The sequence below is a fragment of the Doryrhamphus excisus genome, linkage group LG7, assembly GCF_037039965.1.
Source record: "Doryrhamphus excisus strain RoL-2023G ecotype Guam linkage group LG7, RoL_Dexc_Guam_v1.1, whole genome shotgun sequence".
Classification (NCBI taxonomy): Eukaryota; Metazoa; Chordata; class Actinopteri; order Syngnathiformes; family Syngnathidae; genus Doryrhamphus; species Doryrhamphus excisus.
The window spans coordinates 4,273,540-4,298,884 of record NC_136363.1 but is presented as its reverse complement, the minus strand read 5'-3'; the positions used below and the strand labels follow the sequence as shown (position 1 = coordinate 4,298,884).

The 25,345-nt window shown below is 40.6% G+C and overlaps 2 protein-coding genes across 3 annotated transcripts; one reads left to right on the top strand and one right to left on the bottom strand.

The window, feature by feature from the left end:
• Positions 1 to 747: 747 nt before the first annotated feature.
• On the bottom strand, positions 748 to 14,554 carry nelfe (negative elongation factor complex member E). 2 transcript variants are annotated; one of them, XM_078791922.1, is made up of 11 exons: positions 14,512 to 14,554; positions 6,842 to 6,932; positions 6,671 to 6,740; positions 6,426 to 6,571; positions 6,264 to 6,338; positions 4,837 to 4,874; positions 4,416 to 4,759; positions 4,184 to 4,325; positions 4,059 to 4,113; positions 1,449 to 1,551; positions 748 to 1,364 (listed from the first exon to the last, which is right to left on the bottom strand). In XM_078791922.1, the coding sequence occupies exons 2-11, from the start codon at positions 6,914 to 6,916 to the stop codon at positions 1,291 to 1,293; spliced, it is 1,122 nt and encodes a 373-aa protein (XP_078648048.1). In that variant the 5' UTR covers positions 6,917 to 6,932; positions 14,512 to 14,554; the 3' UTR covers positions 748 to 1,290. The 2 variants fall into 2 exon arrangements, with proteins under 2 accessions (XP_078648048.1, XP_057903053.2); XM_058047070.2 differs by lacking the exon at positions 14,512 to 14,554 and adding an exon at positions 7,028 to 7,164.
• On the top strand, positions 7,389 to 25,014 carry skic2 (SKI2 subunit of superkiller complex). The gene is made up of 29 exons (XM_058046441.2): positions 7,389 to 7,467; positions 7,761 to 7,879; positions 7,966 to 8,087; positions 8,169 to 8,286; positions 8,360 to 8,474; positions 8,949 to 9,023; positions 9,243 to 9,296; positions 10,249 to 10,412; positions 11,321 to 11,476; positions 11,556 to 11,701; positions 12,825 to 12,971; positions 13,753 to 13,837; positions 13,913 to 14,019; positions 14,104 to 14,250; positions 14,311 to 14,407; positions 14,492 to 14,704; positions 15,683 to 15,793; positions 15,870 to 15,981; positions 16,057 to 16,175; positions 17,261 to 17,392; positions 18,402 to 18,539; positions 18,614 to 18,718; positions 19,146 to 19,281; positions 20,393 to 20,519; positions 21,561 to 21,771; positions 21,905 to 22,015; positions 22,101 to 22,319; positions 24,432 to 24,572; positions 24,648 to 25,014. Exons 1-29 carry the CDS (start codon positions 7,455 to 7,457, stop codon positions 24,846 to 24,848), a joined length of 3,741 nt encoding a protein of 1,246 aa, XP_057902424.2. The 5' UTR covers positions 7,389 to 7,454; the 3' UTR covers positions 24,849 to 25,014.
• Positions 25,015 to 25,345: the final 331 nt, after the last annotated feature.

The following is a 25,345-nucleotide window of genomic DNA, read 5'->3' as shown; positions in this document are numbered from 1 at the left end:
AGCTTCATTCTGAAATTTCATCTGTAGTAAATTTCAGCTGTATTATCACGTATTTACAAATAAGTGATTTATAGTGAATAATCAACAGTAATTTTACAATAATAAAGTCAAAATATTATAGTAAGCTAATGAGAAAGTATTTCTTTTTACAAGAATAACGTCTGAATATTATGAGGAAAAATAATGTCATTTTAGTAGCATAAAGTTGAAACATTGAAATAAAAAGGTTATTTCTTATTATCACATATTTACATATGACTGATTTATGCAGGAACAGTAATCTTACAATAATAAAGTCAAAATATTATAGTAAACGAGAAAGTTATAATTTTTACAAGAATAACGTTGGAATATTATGAGGAAAAATAATGTCATTTTAGTAGCATAAAGTTGAAAAATTGAAAGAAAAATGTTATTTCTTTCTTATTATCACGTATTTACATATGACTGATTTATGCAGGAACAGTAATTTTACAATAATAAAGTAAAAATATTATAGTAAACAAGAAAGTTATCATTTTTACAAGAATAACGTCGGTATATTGAGGAAAAATAATGTCATTGAAAAATGTATAATGTCACGAGAATAAAGTCATAATCACCAGAAGAAAATTTACAAGTAAGTAAGTTAAAATGAAAAAAAAAACAAGTGGAAAACTGTTAGCATTGTTAGCATGCTAACATTAGCATGTTTTTTTTTTTTTTTACTGTTTTCACAGGTTTAAACTCATTGACTCAGCATTTTCATGTGAGGTGTTAGTCTGTTGGGCTGCACGGTGGACTAGCGGTTAGCTAACTGGAATTTCAAGATTTCAAATTTTTGCCTGAAAATTCCCCTCAAACTCCGAAAGACGTGCGGTTCGATTGGTTATCAACAACACCCAATCAAGTGTTCTTTGCAGATCTCGCACAAAAAAAAATGTCTTCTACATACTTTATATTGCGTTACTTTTATTAAGCAAAAGTGTGTGCAAACAAAAAAAAACCTTAATATCTATTGACTTTTTTTTTGCCAAAAACTTATATGCTAATATTGTCTATTCCAACATGATCGGGTAAAAAAAAAAAATCTGATACCAAGGTCAACCGATATATTATCGGACATCCGTAATTTCTATCCTTCAACCACTGTTGGGTGAATATCATCAAGAAAAAAAAGTTACTGTCAAAGATATACTTAAAATCTAAACAATATGGGAAAAATTTAATATTTGGATTGTAGGCTGCTGGATTGTAACCAAAAAGCATAAAATAGAGAGCCTTTGAGAGTAGAAATCGGCGCTAAAAAAACTACAGGAAATCTTCACTGTACACCACTTGGTTCCTCTTGTCCCTGTAAGAACCTTTGGTGCTGTTGTGCACAGCTGAGAAGAAAAGAGAGGAAAAAAGTATGAAAACGTGAAGATGGACACAAAATATAAACAAAAACAAAACAGTCATCGTTTTACCCAGAGAGGCCCACACAGATTTGCCCGTGGCGGCGTCCAGCATGGGCTGCTTCCTGGCGATGCTGACTTTGATATGAACGTCTCCCACCGTGCTCCCGTTCAACTGGGGGGTGGGGGTGGGGGTGGGGGTGGGGGGGCAACAAACCCAGTAAGATAATATTAATACATCTTCAGCTGTAATATGTTGCTTTACAGATCTATTCAAAAAAGCCGGGATAGGCTCCGGCAATCCTACGACCTTAAAAAGGCTTCATACTGGAAAAGTCTCCAATGTGACTGAATGACAACAATTCTGCAAAGATGAGACTCATTGCAAGTTATCGCAAACTCTTGATTGCAGTTGTTGCTGCTAAAGGAAGCCCAACCAGTTTTCAATTTTCTCCCTTGATATGTTTTTTCGGGCTGTACGGTGGTCGAGTGGTTAGCGCGCAGGTCTCACAGCTAGGAGACCAGGGTTCAATTCCACCCTCGGCCATGTTCTCCCCGTGCATGCGTGGGTTTTCTCCGGGTACTCCGGTTTCACCCCACATTCCAAAAAAAACATGCTAGGTTAATTAGCGACTCCAAATTGTCCATAGGTATGAATGTGAGTGTGAATGGTTGTTTGTCTATATGTGCCCTGTGATTGGCTGGCCACCAGTCAATCCAGGGTGTACCCCGCCTCTCGCCCGAAGACAGCTGGGATAGGCTCCAGCAATCCTATTGAGATGCTGTGGCATGACCTTAAAAAGGCTTCATGCTGGAAAAGTGTCCAATGTGACTGAATGACAACAATTCTGCAAAGATGATTGGGCCAAAATTCTCAAGACTCATTGCAAGTTATCGCAAACGCTTGATTGCAGTTGTTGCTTCTAAAGGAAGCCCAACCAGTTATTAGCTTTAGGTGGCAATCACTTTTCTCACTTAATGTTTTCCGGGCTGCACGTTGGTGGAGTGGTTAGCGCGCAGGCCTCACAGGTAGGAGACCAGGGTTCAATTCCACCCTTGCATGTTCTCCCTGTGCATGTGTGGGTTTTCTCCGGGTACTCCGGTTTCATCCCACATTCCAAAAAAAACATGCTAGGTTAATTGGCGACTCCAAATTGTCCATAGGTATGAATGTGAGTGTGAATGGTTGTTTGTCTATATGTGCCCTGTGATTGGCTGGCCACCAGTCAATCCAGGGTGTACCCCGCCTCTCGCCCGAAGACAGCTGGGATAGGCTCCAGCAATCCTATTGAGATGCTGTGGCATGACCTTAAAAAGGCTTCATGCTGGAAAAGTCTCCAATGTGACTGAATGACAACAATTCTGCAAAGATGATTGGGCCAAAATTCTCAAGACTCATTGCAAGTTATCGCAAACGCTTGATTGCAGTTGTTGCTTCTAAAGGAAGCCCAACCAGTTATTAGCTTTAGGTGGCAATCACTTTTCTCACTTAATATGTTTTCCGGGCTGCACGTTGGTGGAGTGGTTAGCGCGCAGGCCTCACAGGTAGGAGACCAGGGTTCAATTCCACCCTTGCATGTTCTCCCTGTGCATGTGTGGGTTTTCTCCGGGTACTCCGGTTTCATCCCACATTCCAAAAATAACATGCTAGGTTAATTGGCGACTCCAAATTGTCCATAGGTATGAATGTGAGTGTGAATGGTTGTTTGTCTATATGTGCCCTGTGATTGGCTGGCCACCAGTCAATCCAGGGTGTACCCCGCCTCTCGCCCGAAGACAGCTGGGATAGGCTCCAGCACCCCCGCGACCCTCGTGAAGAAAAAGCGGTAGAAAATGAATGAATGAATGAAAGGAGTGTAAAGGTGACTATAGGGGTGTTATTTCATGTCTAGAGGGCTCTAATATTGTTAAAAACTGTATATATAAATAAGGCTGTTTGCTTCTTCCTACTCCTTTTACAAATTTATTAATAATGTTACTATGCATGTCTGAAACAAACAATTTTTCTGTGAATTAATCACAATTAATTAAAGGTGACTCTACTAATTAAAATACCCCCCTTAGGATATTGAGGGCACTCAGCTCTCGGTGCATCAGCACACATTTACAGCAACACAAACTTACTTTTTTGTGTAATAGGAGTGTAAAAGGTGACTATAGGGGTGTTATTTAATGTCTAGAGGGCTCTAATATTGTTAAAAACTGTATATATAAATAAGACTGTTTGCTTCTTCCTACTCATTCTACCGCTTTTCCTCATGAGGGTCGCAAAGGGGGGTGCTGGAGCCTATCCCAGCTGTCTTCGTGCGAGAGGCGGGGTACACCCTGGACTGGTCGCCAGCCAATCACAGGGCACATATAGACAAACAACCATTCACACTCACATGCTTCTTCCTACTCCTTTTGCAAATTTATTAATAATGTTGTATGTTGCCACCATTCTAGGGTGTACAGCTGGGATAGGCTCCAGCACCCCCGCGACCCTCGTAAGGGGATAAGTGTTAGAAAATGAATGAATGAATTAGCAGTAAAAGATATGGAGGCTAAATACTGTTAGCTCAACCTCTTCTGTTTACCTTTTCAGACATGTTGAATTGTGCAAATTCAAAAAAAAGCATGTGATGGTTCCTTGATGTAGCTTATTAATTATTAATAAATAATAGGTTTAAAGTTGATGCCAACCTCAGCTACGGCCAGGTCTGCAGACTCCATCTTCTCAAAGGTAATGAAAGCGCAACTGGAAATCAAAATAAGACACGGTGAATAATACACTCAGATTCAAAATTGATAAATTTATGGTTCCATACTTGCGTGGGTTGTCCATGGAGAGGTCAATGATGTTGCCATGTTGAGAGAAAGCAGAGCGCATGCTGTCCTCAGAGAGCCCCGATCCATAAACGTACACCGTGTTCCCTTTCCTCACTCGCCGTTCAGGATATGAATCCGACCCTGATGGAAAAAGGGGTCAAAAAAAAAAAAAAAAGGTTTCAAAACCCAATAATGAACCAAAAAACATGAGTCTACTATCTTCTTACTCACGTCTGAAGGACCCATCTCTCTCTCTTTCCCCCTCACGCTCCCGATCCCGCTCACTGCTCCGCTCTCTGCTCCGATCCCTCTCCCGGTCACGCTCTCTGTTCCTGTCACGTTCCCGATCCCTTTCGCTTTCTCTATCTCGGTCCCTTCCTCGCTCTCTGTCACGGTCCCTTTCTCGCTCTCTGTCACGTTCGTGATCCCGCTCACGTTCTCGATCACGATTGCTTTCCCGCTCTCGGTCACGGTCCCGATCCCGCTCTCGATCACGGTCTCTGTCCATCTCTCGGCTGGAAGATACGCCGCCTGAGTCGTCCTCATCCCGGTATCTGTCACTCGAGCTGACGAAGCTGTGTGGAATTTATGTTTCACATATAGAATCTGTGTATATCAAGTGTATTAAAGTGTCCAGGAAGTGCAATACTACCTCTCATATAGTGACTTCCTGTGGGATCGCCTTCCCGACTAGGAAAAACACACACACACAAAAAAATGTAAATATCATAGTCCAAAACCACAAACTCTACTAAGGCTTGTTGTCCTAAATTAATCATTTTCTAGCTTAAAAATTGCTAAATAAACAAATACAACATAAGCTTTTAAGCCTGTAGTATTCTACTTTGGTCACTAGGTGTCAGACACACAAGCACCAGACTTGATAGAAGTTCATTCATTCATTTTCTACCACTTTTTCCTCACGAGGGTCGCAAGGGGTGCTGGAGCCTATCCCAGCTGTCTTCGGGCGAGAGGCGGGGTACACCCTGGACTAGCCAGCCAATCACAGGGCACATATAGACAAACAACCATTCACACTCACATTCATACCTATGGACAATTTGGAGTGGCCAATTAACCTAGCATGTTTTTGGAATGTGGGAGGAAACCGGAGTACCCACGCATGCACGGGGAGAACATGCAAACTCCACACAGAGACGGCCGAGGGTGGGAATTGAACCCTGGTCTCCTAGCTGTGAGGTCTGCACGCTAACCACTAGACCGCCGTGCCGCCACTTGATAGAAGTATCTCACAAAAAATATGTCTTGGTTTTCGTACTCTGTTGCGATTTTTTTAATAATTCCTTTAAACATCTTTATGGTGTGCATGAGCTAGGAGACCAAGGTTCAATTCCACTCTCGGCCATCTCTGTGTGGAGTTTGCATGTTCTCCCCGTGCATGCGTGGGTTTTCTCCGGGTACTCCGGTTTCCTCCCACATTCCAAAAACATGCTAGGTTAATTAGCGACTCCAAATTGTCCATAGGTATGAATGTGAGTGTGAATGGTTGTTTGTCTATATGTGCCCTGTGATTGGCTGGCCACCAGTCCAGGGTGTACCCCGCCTCTCGCCCAAAGGAAGACAGCTGGGATAGGCTCCAGCAACCCCCGCGACCCTCGTGAGGAAAAAGCGGTAGAAAATGAATGAATGAAAGGAGTGTAAAGGTGACTATAGGGGTGTTATTTCATGTCTAGAAGGCTCTAATATTGTTAAAAACTGTATATATATAAATAAGGATGTTTGCTTCTTCCTACTCCTTTTGCAAATTTGTTACTAATTTGTTAGAATGAATGATGAATGACTAAAGGGACCGTCTGTCATTTGAAAGTTCCTAATGAACACAGGTTGCAGGGGGGAACAGTTTAAGAGCGACACCTAACAGTGTGTGCAATGATGATTGTACTTGCTGGTGACGTTTACAAGTTCGAGTGAGCAAGTATGTGGCTTTAGAGTTATTTTTGTGACATTTATATCTATTTTGCATTGTTTTCTGCATGTAAAACTACAATAATTCTCGATTAAATGCGTTATTTGTTAGATTTACATTATTTTTTGCTTTGGTTTGTGACTCCACAGTACCTCTACTTGCTCTTCATCTGTAGAGACGCTCCTTTGGAAAGGTAAAAAAGCAGGAACTGGACCTTTTTCAGGGTCCTGTAATGCACAAAAAAGTGGAATAGCGAGTAAACATGCAGAATTAGACGAAATGACACTAATGACAATAAGAGGACAATATCTCACCTTCAGTTTAATCTCCAGCATACGAGAGCGTTTAAAGCCAGAGTTTTTATTCTCCGATTTGATGGCGCTGATTGCACCCGATTTGATCAACATCTTGGCTTGCTCGGTTGCCGTGGCAGTGTCAACAACCGGCTGGTCAGACAGTGCTGCGAGCAAAGGGTGTATAATAGAAAACAATAGAAAACAAACAATTGTGACAGAAATTCATCCTTGACCTTTTGTGAATCACAGAAAATGACACTTACTCCGTTTTAATCCACTCTGGTTAGTCTGATTGGTTGTATTCTGCTTCTTAAGTGCAAGTAGTGCCTTTCTCTGAACCATGATAAAAAAAAACATACAAGAAAAGTGATCTAAAATGTTTTTTTTTCACTCAACATATCTATATTTTTTATGCATAACTCATGAACCGTTACCTTTTTCTTGAGTTTCGCATATTTCTTTTGCAAAGCCTCTTCTTCTTCAGTCAGTGAAATGGGAAACATCACCATGATGACAGCAGCTTCCCTACGCACAGCAATAGTAATTGTTAGCCAATCAGTAACACAAAGAATAGATAATCGTTAAACACAATCGACATAAACACCATAACGTGAACTTACCCGCACAAAAAATATAAATTTTGCAGAAGTAACGTAATAAAGCAAATAATATTCTCGTTGCAGGAAATATAGTAGAAATATCACCGATCATTTCATGCTTCTGCTCACCTACATCTACGTCGAGTAAAAGCGAACAAAAACATAGTCGCGTTAATATGACGTCAAACGTGGCGACGATCGGTGGGAGGAAAAAAAACAAAAAAGTTAACTTGTATAATAGGTGGTCATTGCTTCGTAACGGCTTTTTTATATTTCACACCATTTTTTATTGCGTTTGAGACTAAAAAAAATATTGCTTTTATCGTTTTTGCTTTAAGCTAACTTCGCTTTCAAGCCACTTCCGTGTATCGAACAAGCTACTTCCGTGTATCGAGGAAGCTACTTCCGGTGCGACCACAACGACAACTCAACACCGGTGATTGAGAATATGGACAGAATGAGTAAGTGTTTGTTTTTTTTAAATAGAAAGTTCTATCATTTTTTTAAAATCGAAAGTAAAAATTTGAAAAGAACCGTGCTTCATCTTAAACGCTTTCACTTTCATTGCTTGACTGTGGTGTTGACTGTTCTCTTTACCGTTATTGCTTTTGGTGTTCACTTAGCCTATTGCTAACTTGTAAAACAATGTCAATAAATGTAAAATACATTAATTATTCTTGAGGAAAACATTGTTTACGGCACTATTTTAGTTGTGTCCTGTATGCATGTGTTTGTTTACATCTCCGTACTGTAGACGTGCCCCCGGTGGGCCCCATGGACCTCCCTCTGTCCCTGCTGGAGATGGGATGTTCTGGCAGGTTTGAAGTCATCACACATCCTTCACCCGGCTTGCCTTTCCCTCCACAGACTACAGTCAGTATTGCTAATGCAGGATAATTGCCGGTGCATCAGGTTATCTTTACTTAATTAAGAATCTTGTGCTTTCTTTCCTTCACCAGCTCCCTAATGGTCTTCCCCCCACCAGCCTGAGTTTAGAGGATGAAGTAAAGAAACAGTTTTTACAGGACCCTGCCTGGCTTCCTTTACACAACACAGACTTTGCCTTCCAGAGGTTCCTCAAGTGTGTATTCTACCATAAAAAGAAGTGTTGTTAATCCACAATACACAGAACAATTACTCTACTGGTTCTTGTGTCTTCCAGAGTGACCGAGAGAAACATAAACCTGGACTCTCTCTTCAACTGCACTCAGTCTCCGCTCCATTCCGGCCTGTCCGTCGTCAGAGATCCCACCACAGGAATGCTGCTGGATTTCACAGAGGTATTCAGTCACGCTTCTTTGCTTTTTGGACCCATACGTATTAGGAATCTGAGCTGTCGCAATTCACCTTGAGGTTTTATTGGAGAACACCAGCCTTTCGGCTAAGAACTCGCTATCATTACAACGGAAACCCGGACCTCCTTCAGAGAGCCTGAGAGGGAGCAATACCAACTATCCCTTCCTGCCTGGTGAGTTGAATGCATTTTATAGTGGATAGTAGGACAACACCTCCGATATGTAGTAACCCTTATTTAGTAATGGTTTTATTTCATTTGAACATGCATCAGATTACAATTGAATGCATCACATAATCAGTTCACAGTTCCACATGTCCAAAAGGAGTAGGAAGAAGCAAAGCTTATTAAATCCTACCCCTCCATCTGGTACTTTTACAATCAGTAACTGCTACATTTGTTCACTTCCTGCTTTCTTAATAATTTAAATTTTGTTTTTAATTTTTTAATATTTATTTTAAATTTTATCTTAATATAATTTAAGTTTTTATTTTTATTTTTATTTTTATTTTTATTTTTATTTTTATTTTTATTTTTATTTTTATTTTTATTTTTATTTTTATTTTTATTTTTATTTTTATTTTTATTTTTATTTTCCATAGTTTGATTCCACATACATAATTTTGTTTCCATTCTGCCTCTGCACAGGAGGGATGGAGGAACTTACTCTGGACCAAATCAAGAACAAATCTGAGCTGGAACAGGAAATAGACTTTGAAAATGGTGAGCAAAACAAGACGGAGCAGATTGGCAGCAGTTGATATTACAGTTTGTCATTTTTTGACTTTTTGGTGCATGTACCACTTCCCAACTGCATTTTTTATTGATAATAGATGGGGGAAAATAATCCAAAATGGGATCCATTTCTGAGGGTCGACTCTACTATAATTTTAACATGGGTGTTATTGAAGTTCTTTAATATTTTCTGTTTTTTACCCACAGATTTACTCAGAATTCCTCCTGGTTTTAAAGCTGGAATGGACTTCACTGATAAAGGTTTGTGTGCCGAAATGCATACTGAACTAATTCAGTTGTGTTCATTCTAGATCCCTGATAGTTAGGTGTTCAAAGTGCGGCCCCTGTAATTTTTTTTTATTGACTTACCGCACATTGTAGAAATTGAACAAAAAAAAACAGCAAAAATGGGGAAAATAGACTGAAAGAGTAAATACTAAATCATAATAACACACAATAAATATACTGTATATCTAACAGGAAACTGATAACAGGAAAAGGTTCTCATTAAGAGTGACCAGGATGGATAGGATCAGGAAGGAGTACATCAGAGGCACATTACATGTTAGAGGCCTTGGATAAAGTCAGAGAGGCCAGACTGAGATGGTTGGGACATGTCAGAGATGAGGATGCTGAGGTTCTCATTGGGAGTGACCAGGATGGATAGGATCATAGGGACATTACATATTAGAGGCCTTGGAGATAAAGTCAGAGAGGCCAAACTGAGATGGTTGGGACATGTCAGAGATGAGGATGCTGAGGTTCTCATTGGGAGTGACCAGGATGGATAGGATCATAGGGACATTACATGTTAGAGGCCTTGGAGATAAAGTCAGAGAGGCCAGACTGAGATGGTTGGGACATGTCAGAGATGAGGATGCTGAGGTTCTCATTGGGAGTGACCAGGATGGATAGGATCATAGGGATATTACATATTAGAGGCCTTGGAGATAAGGTCAAATAGGCCAGACTGAGATGGTTGGGACATGGTTGAGAGATGAATATATTGGTAGAAGGATGCTGCCAGGTAGGAGACGTAGAGGAAGACCAATAGAGGAGGTTTATGGATGTAGTGAAGGAGGACATGAGGGTAGTTGGGAGAAAAAAGAAGTATATCTAACATATTGTTAGCCTTTTTTTAGAAACTAAAACAATTAAATGACAAACCAACTTATGTACTTTTGCCCTGTTTTTAAATGTATGCATCATGAAGAAGCGAAAATAGCGAAGCCAGAGGTCAACCTCATGTCGCTGCTGTCCGCTTCTGATGACGTCACTGACTTGGTGGCTGATGTCGACGAGAAGGTGGAAGGCCGAGGACACGAGGAGGCAAAAAAACTACCAAGAACAAACAGCCTCGACGACCTGGGCATCCAAGTACGGCATTTATTTGATATTTTACTCCAGTCACATAGTATAGACAAACAACCATTCACACTCACATTCATACCTATGGACAGTCGCTAATTAAGCTAGCATGTTTTTGGAATGTGGGAGGAAACCGGAGTACCCGGAGAAAACCCATGCATGCACGGGGGAGAACATGCAAACTCCACACAGAGATGGCCGAGGGCGGAATTGAACTCGGAACCTCCTGTGAGGTCTGTGTGCTAACCACTCAACCGCCGTGCAGCCAGAGCACTTTATAATGTTTTTATATAAAGCTCACATGTTTCTATATTTCCGAGGTATAACATTTGAGTGTTAGTTGCTGTGTGATGAGTTTAGTGTTTGTAAGATCCAATGGGTTGACAAGCTCATCATGAGTTTATTCCTAGCTCATGATTGGCTCCTGTCAAATAAAGTCACTGCCTAGCTGTCTTCTGGCGAGAGGCGGGGTACACCCCTGGACCGGTCGCCAGCCAATCACAGGGCACATATAGACAAACAACCATTCACACTCACATTCATACCTATGGACAATTTGGAGTCGCTAATTTACCTAGCATGTTTTTGGAATGTGGGAGGAAACCGGAGTACCCGAGGAAAACCCACGCATGCACGGGGAGAACATGCAAACTCAGGGTGGAATTGAACCCCGGTCTCCTAGCTGTGAGGTCTGCGCGCTAACCTATACTAAACTATACTAAACTATAAATCACATGCTTGTTGACGGTGTAGTTAGCAACTCTAATAGGCTTTGCATGTAAATGTGTATTTTATGCATTTTCAGATAACATTTTTTTGTAGGGGGAAACCTTGGTTTTCATCATTGTCCTGTTGGGTTAGGGTTAGAAATACACACATTGCTTACTGTCATGCTGTATTTGTCTTTCTCCAATCAGGAGACGGTGTCATCCTCCTCTCGTTTGAACAAGGCAAACGATGCGAACTCAAAGCAGAATGACAAGCCAGAAGATAATAAAAAATGGGCCGTACCTGTGGACATAAGTTCACCATGCGAGGATTTCTACAAACGCATTCCCCATCCTGCTTTCAAGGTACTCATCCTTCCTGCTCAGTTTCCTCCCAACACGTCGAACAATTGCACTTTGACATTTTTTTTTTTTATTTTTTCAGTGGCCGTTTGAATTAGACGTATTCCAGAAACAAGCCATATTGCGACTGGAGGCCCATGAATCTGTATTTGTGGCCGCTCACACATCCGCTGGCAAGACCGTAGTGGCTGAATATGCCATCGCGCTCTCACAGAAACACATGACAAGGTTTGTAGATGCTGGTCATTTTCAATATTATGATTGTTTTTAACCAATGGAGTGGATGTGGTTACCTGGTTCAACTGCCACATATTCATTTCAAACAGTTTCATGCCCCGTGTTGAAGCCAGTCTTGGCTTATGAGTACCACTAGAGGGCACCAAAGCCCATTAAATGATGAACACATGCACAGAACCCTTTTTTTGTCAATATACATTCATTCATTTTGTACCGCTTATCCTCACGAGGACTGGTGGCCAGCCAATCAGTGCTAAATTCCTCACACAGCAACTTAATACTCCAAAGGTGTATATCCAAACATGTCTCGATATGACTCCAAAATAAAAAATATTCATTCATTTTCTACTGCTTATCCTCACGAGGGTCGTGGGGGGTGCTGGAGACTATCCCAGCTGTCTTCGGGTGAGAGGCGGGGTACACCCTGAACTGGTGGCCAGCCAATCACAGGGCACATATACAACAAACAACCATTCACACTCACATTGCTACAAATTGTTTAAATACCGTGGCGATCGTGAGTCGCTGAGAAAGCTTTTTTTTTTGGGCAGGAGCCAATCACATGCCATCAGTGCACTTAGAACACGTTTGTCAACCCATTGGATGTCAGAGCACTTCACTGGCAGTGCTAAATTCCTCACACAGCAACTTAATACTCCAAAGGTGTATATACAAATATACGAACATGTATGACCCGATATGATGCCAAAATAAAAAATATTCATTAATTTTCTACCGCTTATCCTCACGAGGGTCGCGGGGGGTGCTGGAGCCCATCCCAGCTGTCTTCGGGCGAGAGGCGGGGTACACCCTGGACTGGTGGCCAGCCAATCACAGGTCACATATAGACAAACAACCATTCACACTCACATTCATAGCTATGGACAATTTGGAGTCGCCAATTAACCTAGTATGTTTTTGGAATGTGGGAGGAAACCAGAGTAAACCGGAGAAAACCCACGCATGCACGGGGAGAACATGCAAACTCCACACAGAGATGGTCAAAATAAATATTTGACAATTTTAACAGCTAATTGTAATTACTGGTTTTAATATAATTATATTGAAGGTGATTATTTTTTTTTTCTGAATTCTTAATTGTGTCTTCTAACAGGACCATCTACACTTCCCCAATCAAGGCCTTGTCCAATCAGAAGTTCAGAGACTTCAAGACCACGTTTGGGGATGTGGGTCTCCTGACAGGTGACGTCCAAATCAGTCCTGAGTCTTCCTGTCTCATCATGACCACTGAGATCCTCAGGTATTCTTACACAATTGAGAACAATTAGTTAAATTAGTAAGGGTGTCACAAGGCACTCGGTTCACAAGATTGGGTCTATGAGAACGACACAAGACTTTGCTTTTAAGAAAAGTACAATGAAAAAAGTCCACAATCTCACAAGATCTTTTGACACCCCTATTAAATACTTCCATAAATTCTGGTGTACAAGCCACACAAAATTTAGAGAATATTTTTTTTTACATACAGTATATAAGCAACATGTCAAAGAATCATAAATACTGTGCCACTCAATACAACAATCTGACTCACGGTATCATCTTACAAAGAACACTAAAATCATCACACAGCCACTTAACACCCAAACGTTACACCCAAATAATACACAAACATGTACCAATATGAGGTTGAAATGAAGAAAAAAAAACAACTATTACTAACAACTATACAACTACAGGTTTTCCCATAATGCATTGCGCCTGAGCAAAGCATTTTTAATGCTATCTTTGTCCACCAGAGGGAGCCTTAGGAGCCCAGAGGGAGGCTGACATCATTGCTCAGTGTTGCTCAGATGCAATGCATTATGTGGAAGCTTTTATTTTACACTCCTATTGGTACCTGTGTGTATATTTCTTCAGTACACCTTTTGAGTGTTAAGTTGCTGTGTGATGAGTTTAGTAGTAGATGTCACATGGTTAGAATTTAGCTATAAATTAGCTGGTTGATACACCAGAAATTACGATATTTAACCCCTCCCCAAAATGAAATGGTCCCGAAATGCACCACTTTTCTTGACTCGCAGGTCCATGCTGTACAACGGTTCAGAGGTCATCAGAGACTTGGAGTGGGTCATATTCGACGAGGTCCACTACATTAACGATGCCGAGGTCAGGATATCGACATTCCGACTTCTTCGTATTATTCAGATGAAACCATAACACTTTCTTTCATCGTTTTTTTAGAGAGGGGTCGTGTGGGAGGAGGTTCTCATCATGCTTCCCGACCATGTCAGCATCATTCTGTTGAGCGCCACGGTGCCAAACGCTGTGGAGTTTAGCGAGTGGATTGGGTAATTTGCCATAATAATAATATCAAGACACCGTGTGATCTTGTCAATTGGACTCAAATACGTTTCCTCTCTTTGACCGTCCAGTCGTATTAAGAAGAGGCATATTTACGTGATCAGCACGTTGAAGAGGCCTGTGCCTTTGGAGCATTATCTGTACACCGGAAATAACACAAAGACCCAAAAGGAGATGTTCCTGCTGGTGGATGCTGCAGGGAACTTCCTCACTAAAGGGTACCACGTTTGATTACTACAGCTGGAAATGATTATAATATAAGGTATTGGCTTTTTCAGGTACTACGCAGCTGTGGATGCCAAAAAGGAACGCACCAGCAAATATGCCCAGTCTTTTGGCACAAAGAACACATCTCAGAACACCTCTGCTAGTCAGGTCATTAATTCCCTGCTGTGCAAGTTGATGCTCTTATAATAAAAAAAACAAAAAAATTAGTTAAAATTCTGTGTATTATTTCAGGACCGAGCAGTGTGGCTCACCCTCTTGCACTTCCTGGCCCAGCGGCAGCAGACTCCCGTGGTGGCCTTCACGTTCTCTCGCACACGCTGCGATGAGAACGCCCGCTCGTTGGACTCCATGGACTTGACCACGTCAATAGAAAAAGCAGAGATCCACTCATTCTTCCAAAAGAGCCTGAGTCGTCTACGAGGAGGAGACAGACAGCTTCCTCAGGTACGTAAACGACTCTCCAAAATGTCATTTTTTTTCAGTAAAAATATCAGAAATATGTTCAGGTATGTTTTAATGATATGGGGCTGGCGCGCAGACCTCACAGCTCGTTTTTTTTTTGCCCAGAAACCAGTAAAAACCGCTGCATGGTGGTTGAGTGGTTAGCACACATGCCTCACAGCTGTCTGTTACCGAAAATAACATGTCTAGATTCGTTTATTTAGCCATGTTTATGCTTGCAAAAACGCTAAACTCATCACACAGTAACTTACCACTCTAAATGTGTACCTAAAAATATACAAATAAGTACCAATATGAGTTTTGAAGTGTTTCTGCATTGTGTCTGAGCAAAGCAGTTCATTGGAGGACATGCGGCATAGAAAGTGGTTAGTGCGCAGGCCACACAGCTAGGAGACCCGAGTTCAATTCCACCCTCGGCTATCTCTGTGTGGAGTTTGCATGTTCTCCCCATGCATGCGTGGGTTTTCTCCGGGTACTCCGGTTTCCTCCCACATTCCAAAAACATGCTAGGTTAATTAGCCACTCCAAACTGATAATTATGTTTTAATGATAATTATATGATATGATATGATAATTATAGTAATACAGTTGTATTTCTGTCAAGGGAAAATCCGGTGCTAGCAACAAGCAATTAGCAAAGACAAATTAATAAGACAAATCGATACAACCTTAAAAATGGCTTCTAGAGAACATGTCGAACTCTTCATGCTAAGCTTTTGATAAATATCGGAAACCACATATACAAGGGGCCTCCTGTGAAGGACTGAGAATATGAAGGGCAGACTCACATGCCTAGACACCCATAATTATAACAGATATTGGAAAAAAAATCAAAACAAACCGTATTTTCAGGACAGGACTGTATATGTGTTGTTTGTTAGTTTGCCACGTATGAACTTAAAAAACACTGACACCTGAGTGTCAATAAATAATTAATTTACTTTTGTATGACCTGTTTAGATTGTTCTCATGAGAGACCTACTGAAGAGAGGAGTGGCTGTCCATCATAGCGGAATCCTGCCCATACTCAAGGAGGTCATTGAGATGCTCTTCTCAAGAGGTCTTGTAAAGGTCAGTCTGACTGCTTCGGCAAGCACCGAGGTCACAATAAACCATAAGTTGTATAAGTTATGTGTCCACATCGTAGGTGCTGTTTGCCACAGAGACCTTCGCAATGGGAGTCAACATGCCTGCCAGGACTGTGGTGTTCGACAGCATCCGGAAACATGACGGAACCGGCTTTAGAAACCTGTTGCCTGGTACTCTTATAACTACCAGTCTATGCACATGAATCATAGTTCACGTGAATCAATTTAATTTTTTTTTTTTTAAAGGTGAATATATCCAGATGGCGGGTAGAGCCGGCAGAAGAGGTCTTGACGCAACAGGCACCGTCATCATCCTCTGCAAAGCCGGCGTTCACGAGATGTCTGATCTACATGTCATGATGCTGGTGAGGACCTTTATGTTAGCTTCATCCTGAAATTTTTACCTAAAAGCTGAATATCCCCGTCCGTGGGTAGGGTGGCTTGTATATTGGTAATGGTAATGGTAATGGTTTTATTTCATTTGAACATGCATCAGATTACAATTGAATGCATCCCATAATCAGTTCACAGTTCCACATGTCCAAAAGGAGTAGGAAGAAGCAAAGCTTATTAAATCCTACCCCTCCATCTGGTACTTTTACAATCAGTAACTGTTACATTTGTTCACTTCCTGCTTTCCAAATATAATTGAAGTTTTTTTATTATTTAATTTAAGTTTTTATTTTTATTTTTATTTTTATTTTTATTTTTATTTTTATTTTTATTTTTATTTTTATTTTTATTTTTATTTTTATTTTTATTTTTATTTTTATTTTTATTTTTATTTTTATTTTTATTTTTATTTTTATTTTTTTATTTTTTTAACAATAATAAAAACTAAATTATATTAGGAAAGCAGGAAGTGAACAAATGTAACAGTTACTGATCATAAAAGTACCGGATGGAGGGGTAGGATTTAATAAGCTTTGCTTCTTCCTACTCCTTTTGGACATGTGGAACTGTGAACTGATTATGGGATGCATTCAATTGTAATCTGATGCATGTTCAAATGAAATAAAACCATTACCATTTTTTTACACATGAAGGGTTGTGGGGGTTGCCCCTCTGCATGGTGGTTGACTAAGGACTTAATAGTTAAAAAAATATGTATATTTCAGCAAACTTTATGTATTTTTTTCTCTCAAATTAAACATTTTCAAGCATAAAATGTCTTAAAAATACACATATAAGCCATTATGACCACCACTAGGTGTCAGTAATGGTTCAGCGAGACAAGCACCAGACTTTATTAGCGGAACAAGAGGCTTTTATTGCAGGTTTAAATGATCTCACATCACTTACAATAATGATAACATAATCATAATTATACATAGTTGCAACCATAACCCACAACAAACTCAATCAATGAACAGTGATAAATGAGGAGTGTGGAAATGATCTTAGAGCAGATTAACGCAATTGAAAACATCATCTCAACTCTGTCTTCCAGGGTAAGCCCACTACCCTCCACTCACAGTTCAGACTGACCTACACCATGATCCTCAACCTGTTGCGAGTTGAGGCTCTCCATGTGACGGACATGATGAGGAGGAGCTTCTCTGAAAGCCACAGAGACACTCAGGTAACATTATAGATGGTGGAGTCATCAACACTGATATTAAGTGGATATGAATTGACCATAGGTATGAATGTGAGTGTGAATGGTTGTTTCTCTATATGTGCCCTGTGATTGGCTGGCCACCAGGTGTACCCTGTACTGGGATAGGCTCCAGCACCCCACGCGACCCTCGTGAGGAAAAGCGGTAGAAAATGAATGAATGAATTAAGTGAGACCTGCAGTTCGTCGGATGTTGTTGTGGGGTCTTTTGTGACCCCCTTGGATGAGTCGTTGCTGCACTCTTGGGGGGTCATTGTGATTGGCTGGCCACTCCTAGGAAGTTTCACCACTATTGCATGGTTTAGCCATTTGTGGATAATGGCTCTCTGTGTGGTTTGCCTGAGTCCCAAAGCTTTAGATTAGATCGCAGTTAATCTCAGTTATGTTTTATCACTTTTTCCACGCAGGGCTGGGTTTGGATGTAGGTTTGGATTTTTTTTCTCCCTGAATAATAACAGTTTCATTTGGTGTGTAGTTGTGTTGTCATTGACTAATATTTTAATATTAGTCAATGTATATTAGTCAATGTATTAGTATATTATTATTATAACATTGACTAATATAATTTGCTTGATCGCAAACATGCAAAAAGAGATTATTTATTGTTTATTGTCAGTCATGGGGGCTGCACGGCGGTGTAGTGGTTAGGGCGCAGACCTCACAGCTAGGAGACCCGAGTTCAATTCCACCCTCTCTGTGTGGACTTTGCATGTTCTCCCCGTGTATGTGTGGGTTTTCTCCGGGTACTCCGGTTTCCTCCCACATTCCATAAACATGCTAGGTTAATTGGCGACTCCAAATTGTCCATAGGTATGAATGTGAGTGTGAATGGTTGTTTGTCTATATGTGCCCTGTGATTGGCTTGAAATTGGTAGAAAATGAATGAATAAATGAATGTCAGTCATGGTAGATTCCAGTGTCGTGCATTTTTAAAATTGCCACAGAAAAAAAACACATCGTCGTCCTCTTCTAGGCTCAAGAGGAGAGGATCACACAATTGAAGAAGGCACTGGCCACGCTACCCTCTGTGGCCAACGAGGGCCAACTGTCTGATTTGTTGCCTTACTACCACACTGTGACGGAGCTACGAACCACGAGAGATATCCTCCAGGTGCCACGAACTTACCTCAAACCTTTCCAACCCCCTGTTAATTGTACTAGCGAGTCTTTTCTCTTTGATTGCAGCGTGCTATTCTGGAGTCGGTTAACGGACTGAAAGCTCTATCTGTAGGCCGAGTTGTTTTGGTCAACAACAAACAGCATCTCAACGCCCTGGGAGTTATCCTGCAGGTAGGCAGGCGTGTATATAGAGAAAATGTTTTGTGCTAAAATGAATCACGATTGAATCATAACTTAACATATCACATTGAATCATAGCAATTCCCAGGTGACATGCAAAAACAGGTAAGATAGCTGATGGTAGAAGAAGAAAAGCCATAACGTCATTGTCCCAATTCAAGGACTGCATGCACACTCCATAAATGCACCTTTTGGTGCTTTTCCACAATTACCAGACTCCCAGCATGCCCAGCGTGTACCTGGCAAAAGGTTTCGTAAAACCTGGATCTGGTCTGCAGACAGTAATTCACACATTGGGAGATATTTCAGTGTTTATATATATCACGTGAATTGCACACTGCCATTGGCAGGAATAAGAAAGCTGAATGATGCCCAGAGGAAGCGGTTTTGGCATCGATGTGGTTCATCTGCTCTGCAGGTGTCCAATGATGCAGTGAATCGCACCTTCACGGCGCTCATCATGTGTGAGAAAGGCAACGAGGAAATGGACGGAAACGAAAGCGACAGTCGAGCTTTTCCTCACCTCTACAACACCGCACTTTTCATCCCTGAAGGTTGGTCAATGATTTAACAACACACATACACACACATCCCGTACTCACTATATCACGTAAAAAAAAAAAAAATCAGTTATTGCTGTGTCGTGGTTGAATACGGCCTATTATTAGAAATGTGAAAAAACACTAGGTAAAAAAACCTAAATATAAAAAAAAACCTGGTCAAAGATCCTTTATATAAAAGGAGTGTTCTGATGTTCTGACCATTGCAAAAAAATAATAATAATATTCAAAGATCCTCTAGATGACGTTGTGATGTTTTTAAGGACATATTGCAAAAAACACTAGGTAAAAAAACTATATATGAAAAAAAAAAACCTAGTCAAAGATCCTTGATATGAAAGGAGTGTTCTGATGTTCTGACCTTTGGAAAAAAAAAAAAAGTCAAAGATCCTCTAGATGACGTTGTGATGTTTTTAAGGACATATTGCAAAAAACACTAGGTAAAAAAAACTATATATGAAAAAATACCTAGTCAAAGATCCTCTATATGAAAGGAGTGTTCTGATGTTCTGACCATTGCAAAAAAATAATAATAATAGTCAAAGATCCTCTGGATAACGTTGTGATGTTTTTAAGGACATATTGAAAAAAAACACTTGGTAAAAAAAAGTATATATGAAAAAAAACCTAGTCAAAGATCCTCTATATAAAAGGAGTGTTATGATGTTCTGACCTTTGAAAAAAAAAAAAGTCAAAGATCCTCTAGATGACGTTGTGATGTTTTTAAGGACATATTGCAAAAAACACTAGGTAAAAAAACTATATATGAAAAAAAAAACCTAGTCAAAGATCCTCGATATGAAAGGAGTGTTCTGATCTGACCATTGCAAAAAAAAGAAAATAGTCAAAGATCCTCTAGATGATGTTGTGATGTTTTTAAGCACATATTGCAAAAAACACTAGGTAAAAAAACTATATATGAAAAAAAACCTAGTCAAAGATCCTCTATATGTAAGGAGTATTCTGATGTTCTATGGGTAATAATATTAATACCATGTGTAAAGATCGGGGTTTTCTATGCTATATTAATCTCGATAAACGAGGTATGACAGAATATACAGTAAATAATTACAAAATAAGATGTTTATCCTGCATTTTGTTTCAGGTCCATGCAGCCACACGGTGCAGAAGCTAAAGCTGCAGGACATCACTGCCATCACAGTGAAGACCCTGAAAGTGATCCCTGACAGGATCATCGACAACTACCACAAGAGACAACAGCCCAGATTCAGGTTTGACACGCAATTTCCACTAGGCCTTGCACATACGTACAGTATGTATGTTAGTGTATAAGTTCGATATTTATGCTTGGTGAGCACGGGTGGCGGTATTGAGGAGAGATATGGATGTGAAAATGACATGGCATGGGCAGGGTGATGCGAGGTCACATGTTTTTTTTTTGCCCAGAAACCAGTAAAAACGGCTGCATGGTGGATGAGTGGTTAGCACCCATGCCTCACAGCTCGGAGACCCGAGTTCAGTTCCACCCTCAGCTATCTCTGTGTGGAGTTTGCATGTTCTCCCCACGCACGCGTATATGTCTATTAGTTTATTTAGCCATGTTTATGCTCGCAAAAACACTAAACTCATCACACAGTAACTTAACACTCCAAAGGTGTACCTAAAAATATACAAAGAAGTACCAATATGAGTTTTTAAGTTTCCCATTCTGCATTGTGTCTGAGCAAAGCAGTTCATTGGAGGACATGCGGCATAAAAAGTGGTTAGTGCGCAGGCCACACAGCTAGGAGACCCAAGTTCAATCCCACCCTCGGCTATCTCTGTGTGGAGTTTGCATGTTCTCCCCGTGCATGTGTGGGTTTTCTCCGGGTACTCCGGTTTCCTCCCACATTCCAAAAACATGCTAGGTTACAACTCTAAATTGAATGTGAGTGGTTAGCGCACATCCTCACAGCAAGGAGACCCGAGTTCAATTCCACCCTCGGCCATTTCTGTGTGGAGTTTGCATGTTCTCCCCGTGCATGCGTGGGTTTTCACCGGGTACTCCGGTTTCCTCCCACATTCCAAAAACATGCTAGGTTAATTAGCGACTCCAAATTGTCCATAGGTATGAATGTGAGTGTGAATGGTTGTTTGTCTATATGTACCCTGTGATTGGCTGGCCACCAGTCCAGGGTGTACCCCGCCTCTCGCCTGAAGACAGCTGGGATAGGCTCCAGCAACCCCCGTGACTCTTGTGAGGATAAGCGGTAGAAAATGAATGAATGAAAACCACTAAAAACATCAGGAATTGAACCTATTCTCTCTTCCAGAAACGAACCTCCTGGCCAGGCCATCTCCACAGCCGCCCAGGAGCTCTTGCGAATGGCTGAGGCCAACCCCGGCGGCATCTCCACCCTCGACCCCGTGAACGACCTTCAGCTGAAGAGCGTCGACGTGGTGGAGGCGTCCCTGCGCCTCCGCGTGCTGCAGGACAGCTTGAAGGATTTCAACTGCATCCACTCACCGACTTTTGTAGAACAGGTACCTCATATAGCACATTTGTTCTTTATGACAATAAAGTTATAATAAGAGGAAAAAAATAGTATCATGTTGACATATTAGGCAAAAATATGGACTTTGTTGCTAATGATGTTTTATTGCTGATGTGTTTCAGTTTGCAAAGGTGAGGGAGAGGATGAGTGTGCAGGAGGAGCTAGACAAGCTGCTCTTTTTGGTGTCCGACCAGTCGCTGTCTCTGCTGCCTGAGTACCACCAGAGGATCAAGGTTTGAATAAGACACGGTGCCAATCTGGCATTCACTTTACCTATTACCTAATTATAAGTATTTACCTCGCCGGCGTGGCTCTCAGGTGCTGCAGTCTCTCCAGTACATAGACAGCAGCGGCGCCGTGCAGCTCAAAGGCCGAGTGGCCTGTCAGATCAGCAGCCACGAGCTGCTGCTCACCGAACTGCTGTTCGAGAACGTGCTGAGTCCGCTGGCGCCCGAGGAGAGCGCCGCCCTGCTGTCCTGTTTGATATTCACACAGAAAACGCAAGTGGAGCCGCATGTCACCAACACGCTTCAAGAGGTAAGATACTGTTATGCTGTCTGCATTGCAAGTACATAACAACATAACATAAACAAAGATCCTCTATATGACTGGAGTGTACTGATGTTCTGACCATTGCAAAAAAAAATAATAATAGTCAAAGATCCTCTAGATGACGTTGTGATGTTGTTAAGGATATATTGCAAAAAACACGAGGTAAAAAAACTTACATATGAAAAAAAACCTAAAAACCTAGTCAAAGATCCTCTAAATGAAAGGAGTGTTCTGGTGTTCTGACCATTGCAAAAAAAATAATAGTCAAAGATCCTCTAGATGACGTTGTGAGGTTTTTAAGGATATATTACAAAAAACCCAAGGTAAAAAAACTTGTATATGAAAAAAACCTAGTCAAAGATCCTCTAAATGAAATGAGTGTTCCGACCATTGCAAAAAAAAATAATAGTCAAAGTTCCTTTAGATGATGTTGTGATGTTTTTAAGGACATATTGCAAAAAACACTAGGTAAAAAAACTTACATATGAAAAAAAACCTATTCAAAGATCCTCTATATAAAAGGAGTGTACTGATGTTTTGACCATTGCAAATAAAAAATAATAGTCAAAGATCCTCTAGATGACGTTGTGATGTTTTTAAGGACATATTGCAAAAAACACTAGGTAAAAAACCTATATATGAAAAAAAACCTAGTCAAAGATCACCCATATAAAAGGAGTGTACTGATGTTTTGACCATTGCAAAAAAAAAAATAATAGTCAAAGATCCTCTAGATGACGTTGTGATGTTTTTAAGGACATATTGCAAAAAACACTAGGAAAAAAACTATACATGAAAAAAAAACCTAGTCAAAGATCCTCTAAATGAAATGAGTGTTCTGACCATTGCAAAAAAAAAATAATAGTCAAAGATCCTTTAGATGATGTTGTGATGTTTTTAAGGACATATTGCAAAAAACACTAGGTAAAAAAACTTACATATGAAAAAAAACCTAGTCAAAGATCCTCTATATAAAAGGAGTGTACTGATGTTTTGACCATTGCAAATAAAAAATAATAGTCAAAGATCCTCTAGATGACGTTGTGATGTTTTTAAGGACATATTGCAAAAAACACTAGGAAAAAAACTATACATGAAAAAAAAACCTAGTCAAAGATCCTCTATGTGAAAGGAGTGTTCTGATGTTCTGACCATTGCAAAAAAAAATAGTCAAAGATCCTCTAGAGGACGCTGTGATGTTTTTAAAGACATATTGCAAAAAACACTAGTCAAAAAATCCTATATATGAAAAAAAAACCTAGTCAAAGATCTTCTATATGACGGACATGTCCAGCTGCTTTTAAGGACCCATTTTAAAAAATGCTAATCAGAGGTCCTGTATATCACATGCATGTCCAGATGTTTTTAAGACTTATTATTTAAAAATTCTAGTCAAAGATCCTCTATGTAACTTGAGTGTTCTTATGTTCTGACGTATTGGAAAAAAAAATGCTAGTCAAAGATCCTCTACATGATACGAGTGTTCTGATATGAAGAACTTGTTGCAACAACAACAACAACAAAAAACTAGCCAAAGATCAGACATGTCCAGCTGTTTTAAGGACCTATTATTTAAAAATGCTTGTCCAAGATCCTCTATATAACAGGAGTTTTCTGATGTTTTGACCTTTTTTTTTAAAAAAATAGTCAACGATCCTCCATATGATAGGAGTGTTGTGATGTTTTTATTGCTAAAACATATTGCTATATTGCTTAAAAAAATACTAGTCAAAGATCCTCTCGAAACAAGAGTCTTCTGATGTTTTGACCTTTTTAAAAAGAAAAAAGTCAACGATCCTCGATATGATAGGAGTGTTGTGATGTTTATATTGCTAAAACATATTGCTATATTGCTAAAAAAAAAAAAATACTAGTCAAAGATCCTCTATATGACATGAGTGTTTTGGACCAATTAAGTTACAGTGTTGGAAATAAGTTTTTGATCCAAGTCAGACATTTCTTGCAGTTTGATCCGCTCCTTTCTTACACTGTCCAAATCCTCCAGATTTTGAGGCGGTCGCTTGGCAACTCAGGTTTTTTTATCTTGTATTGTATTGTATTGTATCCCTCCGTTTCTCTATTGATGTTTCCTTTCAGGGCATCGATCGGGTGTTATCGGTAGCTCAGCGTATCGGAGAGCTCCAGAGGGATTGTGGGTTGCCGCAGACTGCCGAAGAATTTGTGGGCCAGTTCAAGTTCGGCCTGACAGAAGTGGTCTACTGCTGGGCCAGAGGCATGGTGAGTTTGATGCCGCTGTAGCAATAAACTCACTTCTCTGCATCACATCGTGCATCATCCCTCCCGTCACCGCAGCCCTTTGCAGACATCACGCAGCTCACAGACGTCCAGGAAGGCACGGTGGTCCGCTGCATCCAGCGTCTGGACGAGGTCCTGAAGGAGGTGCGCCAGGCCGCACGTATCGTGGGTGACTCCGTGTTGGGGAGCAAAATGGAGAAAGCATCCCTGGCTATCAGGAGGGACATCGTCTTTACCGCTTCCCTCTACACCCACTGAGAGATGGGAGATGTGATTATTGCTAACCGAGGATGATAAACTCGCCTGGCTGTAGCTCCCATCCTTTGTTTACACAGAACTTCCACAACAGCTAGCATCCTGAAACCCCGGCTTGACTTTGGCAACCGATGGATGTCATTTATTGTCGGGACTTCCACGATTCTGACCACTTTTTGCGGCTTTATTCTCATTTGGTGTTTGCGGCTCTTTTTTGCGCTCGGCAAAGTGGCCGTCACAGGAAACTAGTTCATACGGTTCATACATGTATGACGAAAAAGTTGTAAATATAGGAGAATTTACGAGAAAAAGGGTTTTCTCGATACTTGCTCAATATTCTCATTATTTTTATTATTATTATTATTAATGAATGTGAGTGTGAATGGTTGTTTGTCTATATGTGCCCTGTGATTGGCTGGCCACCAGTCCAGGGTGTACCCCGCCTCTCGCCCAAAGACAGCTGGGATAGGCTCCAGCACCCCCCGCGACCCTCGTGAGGA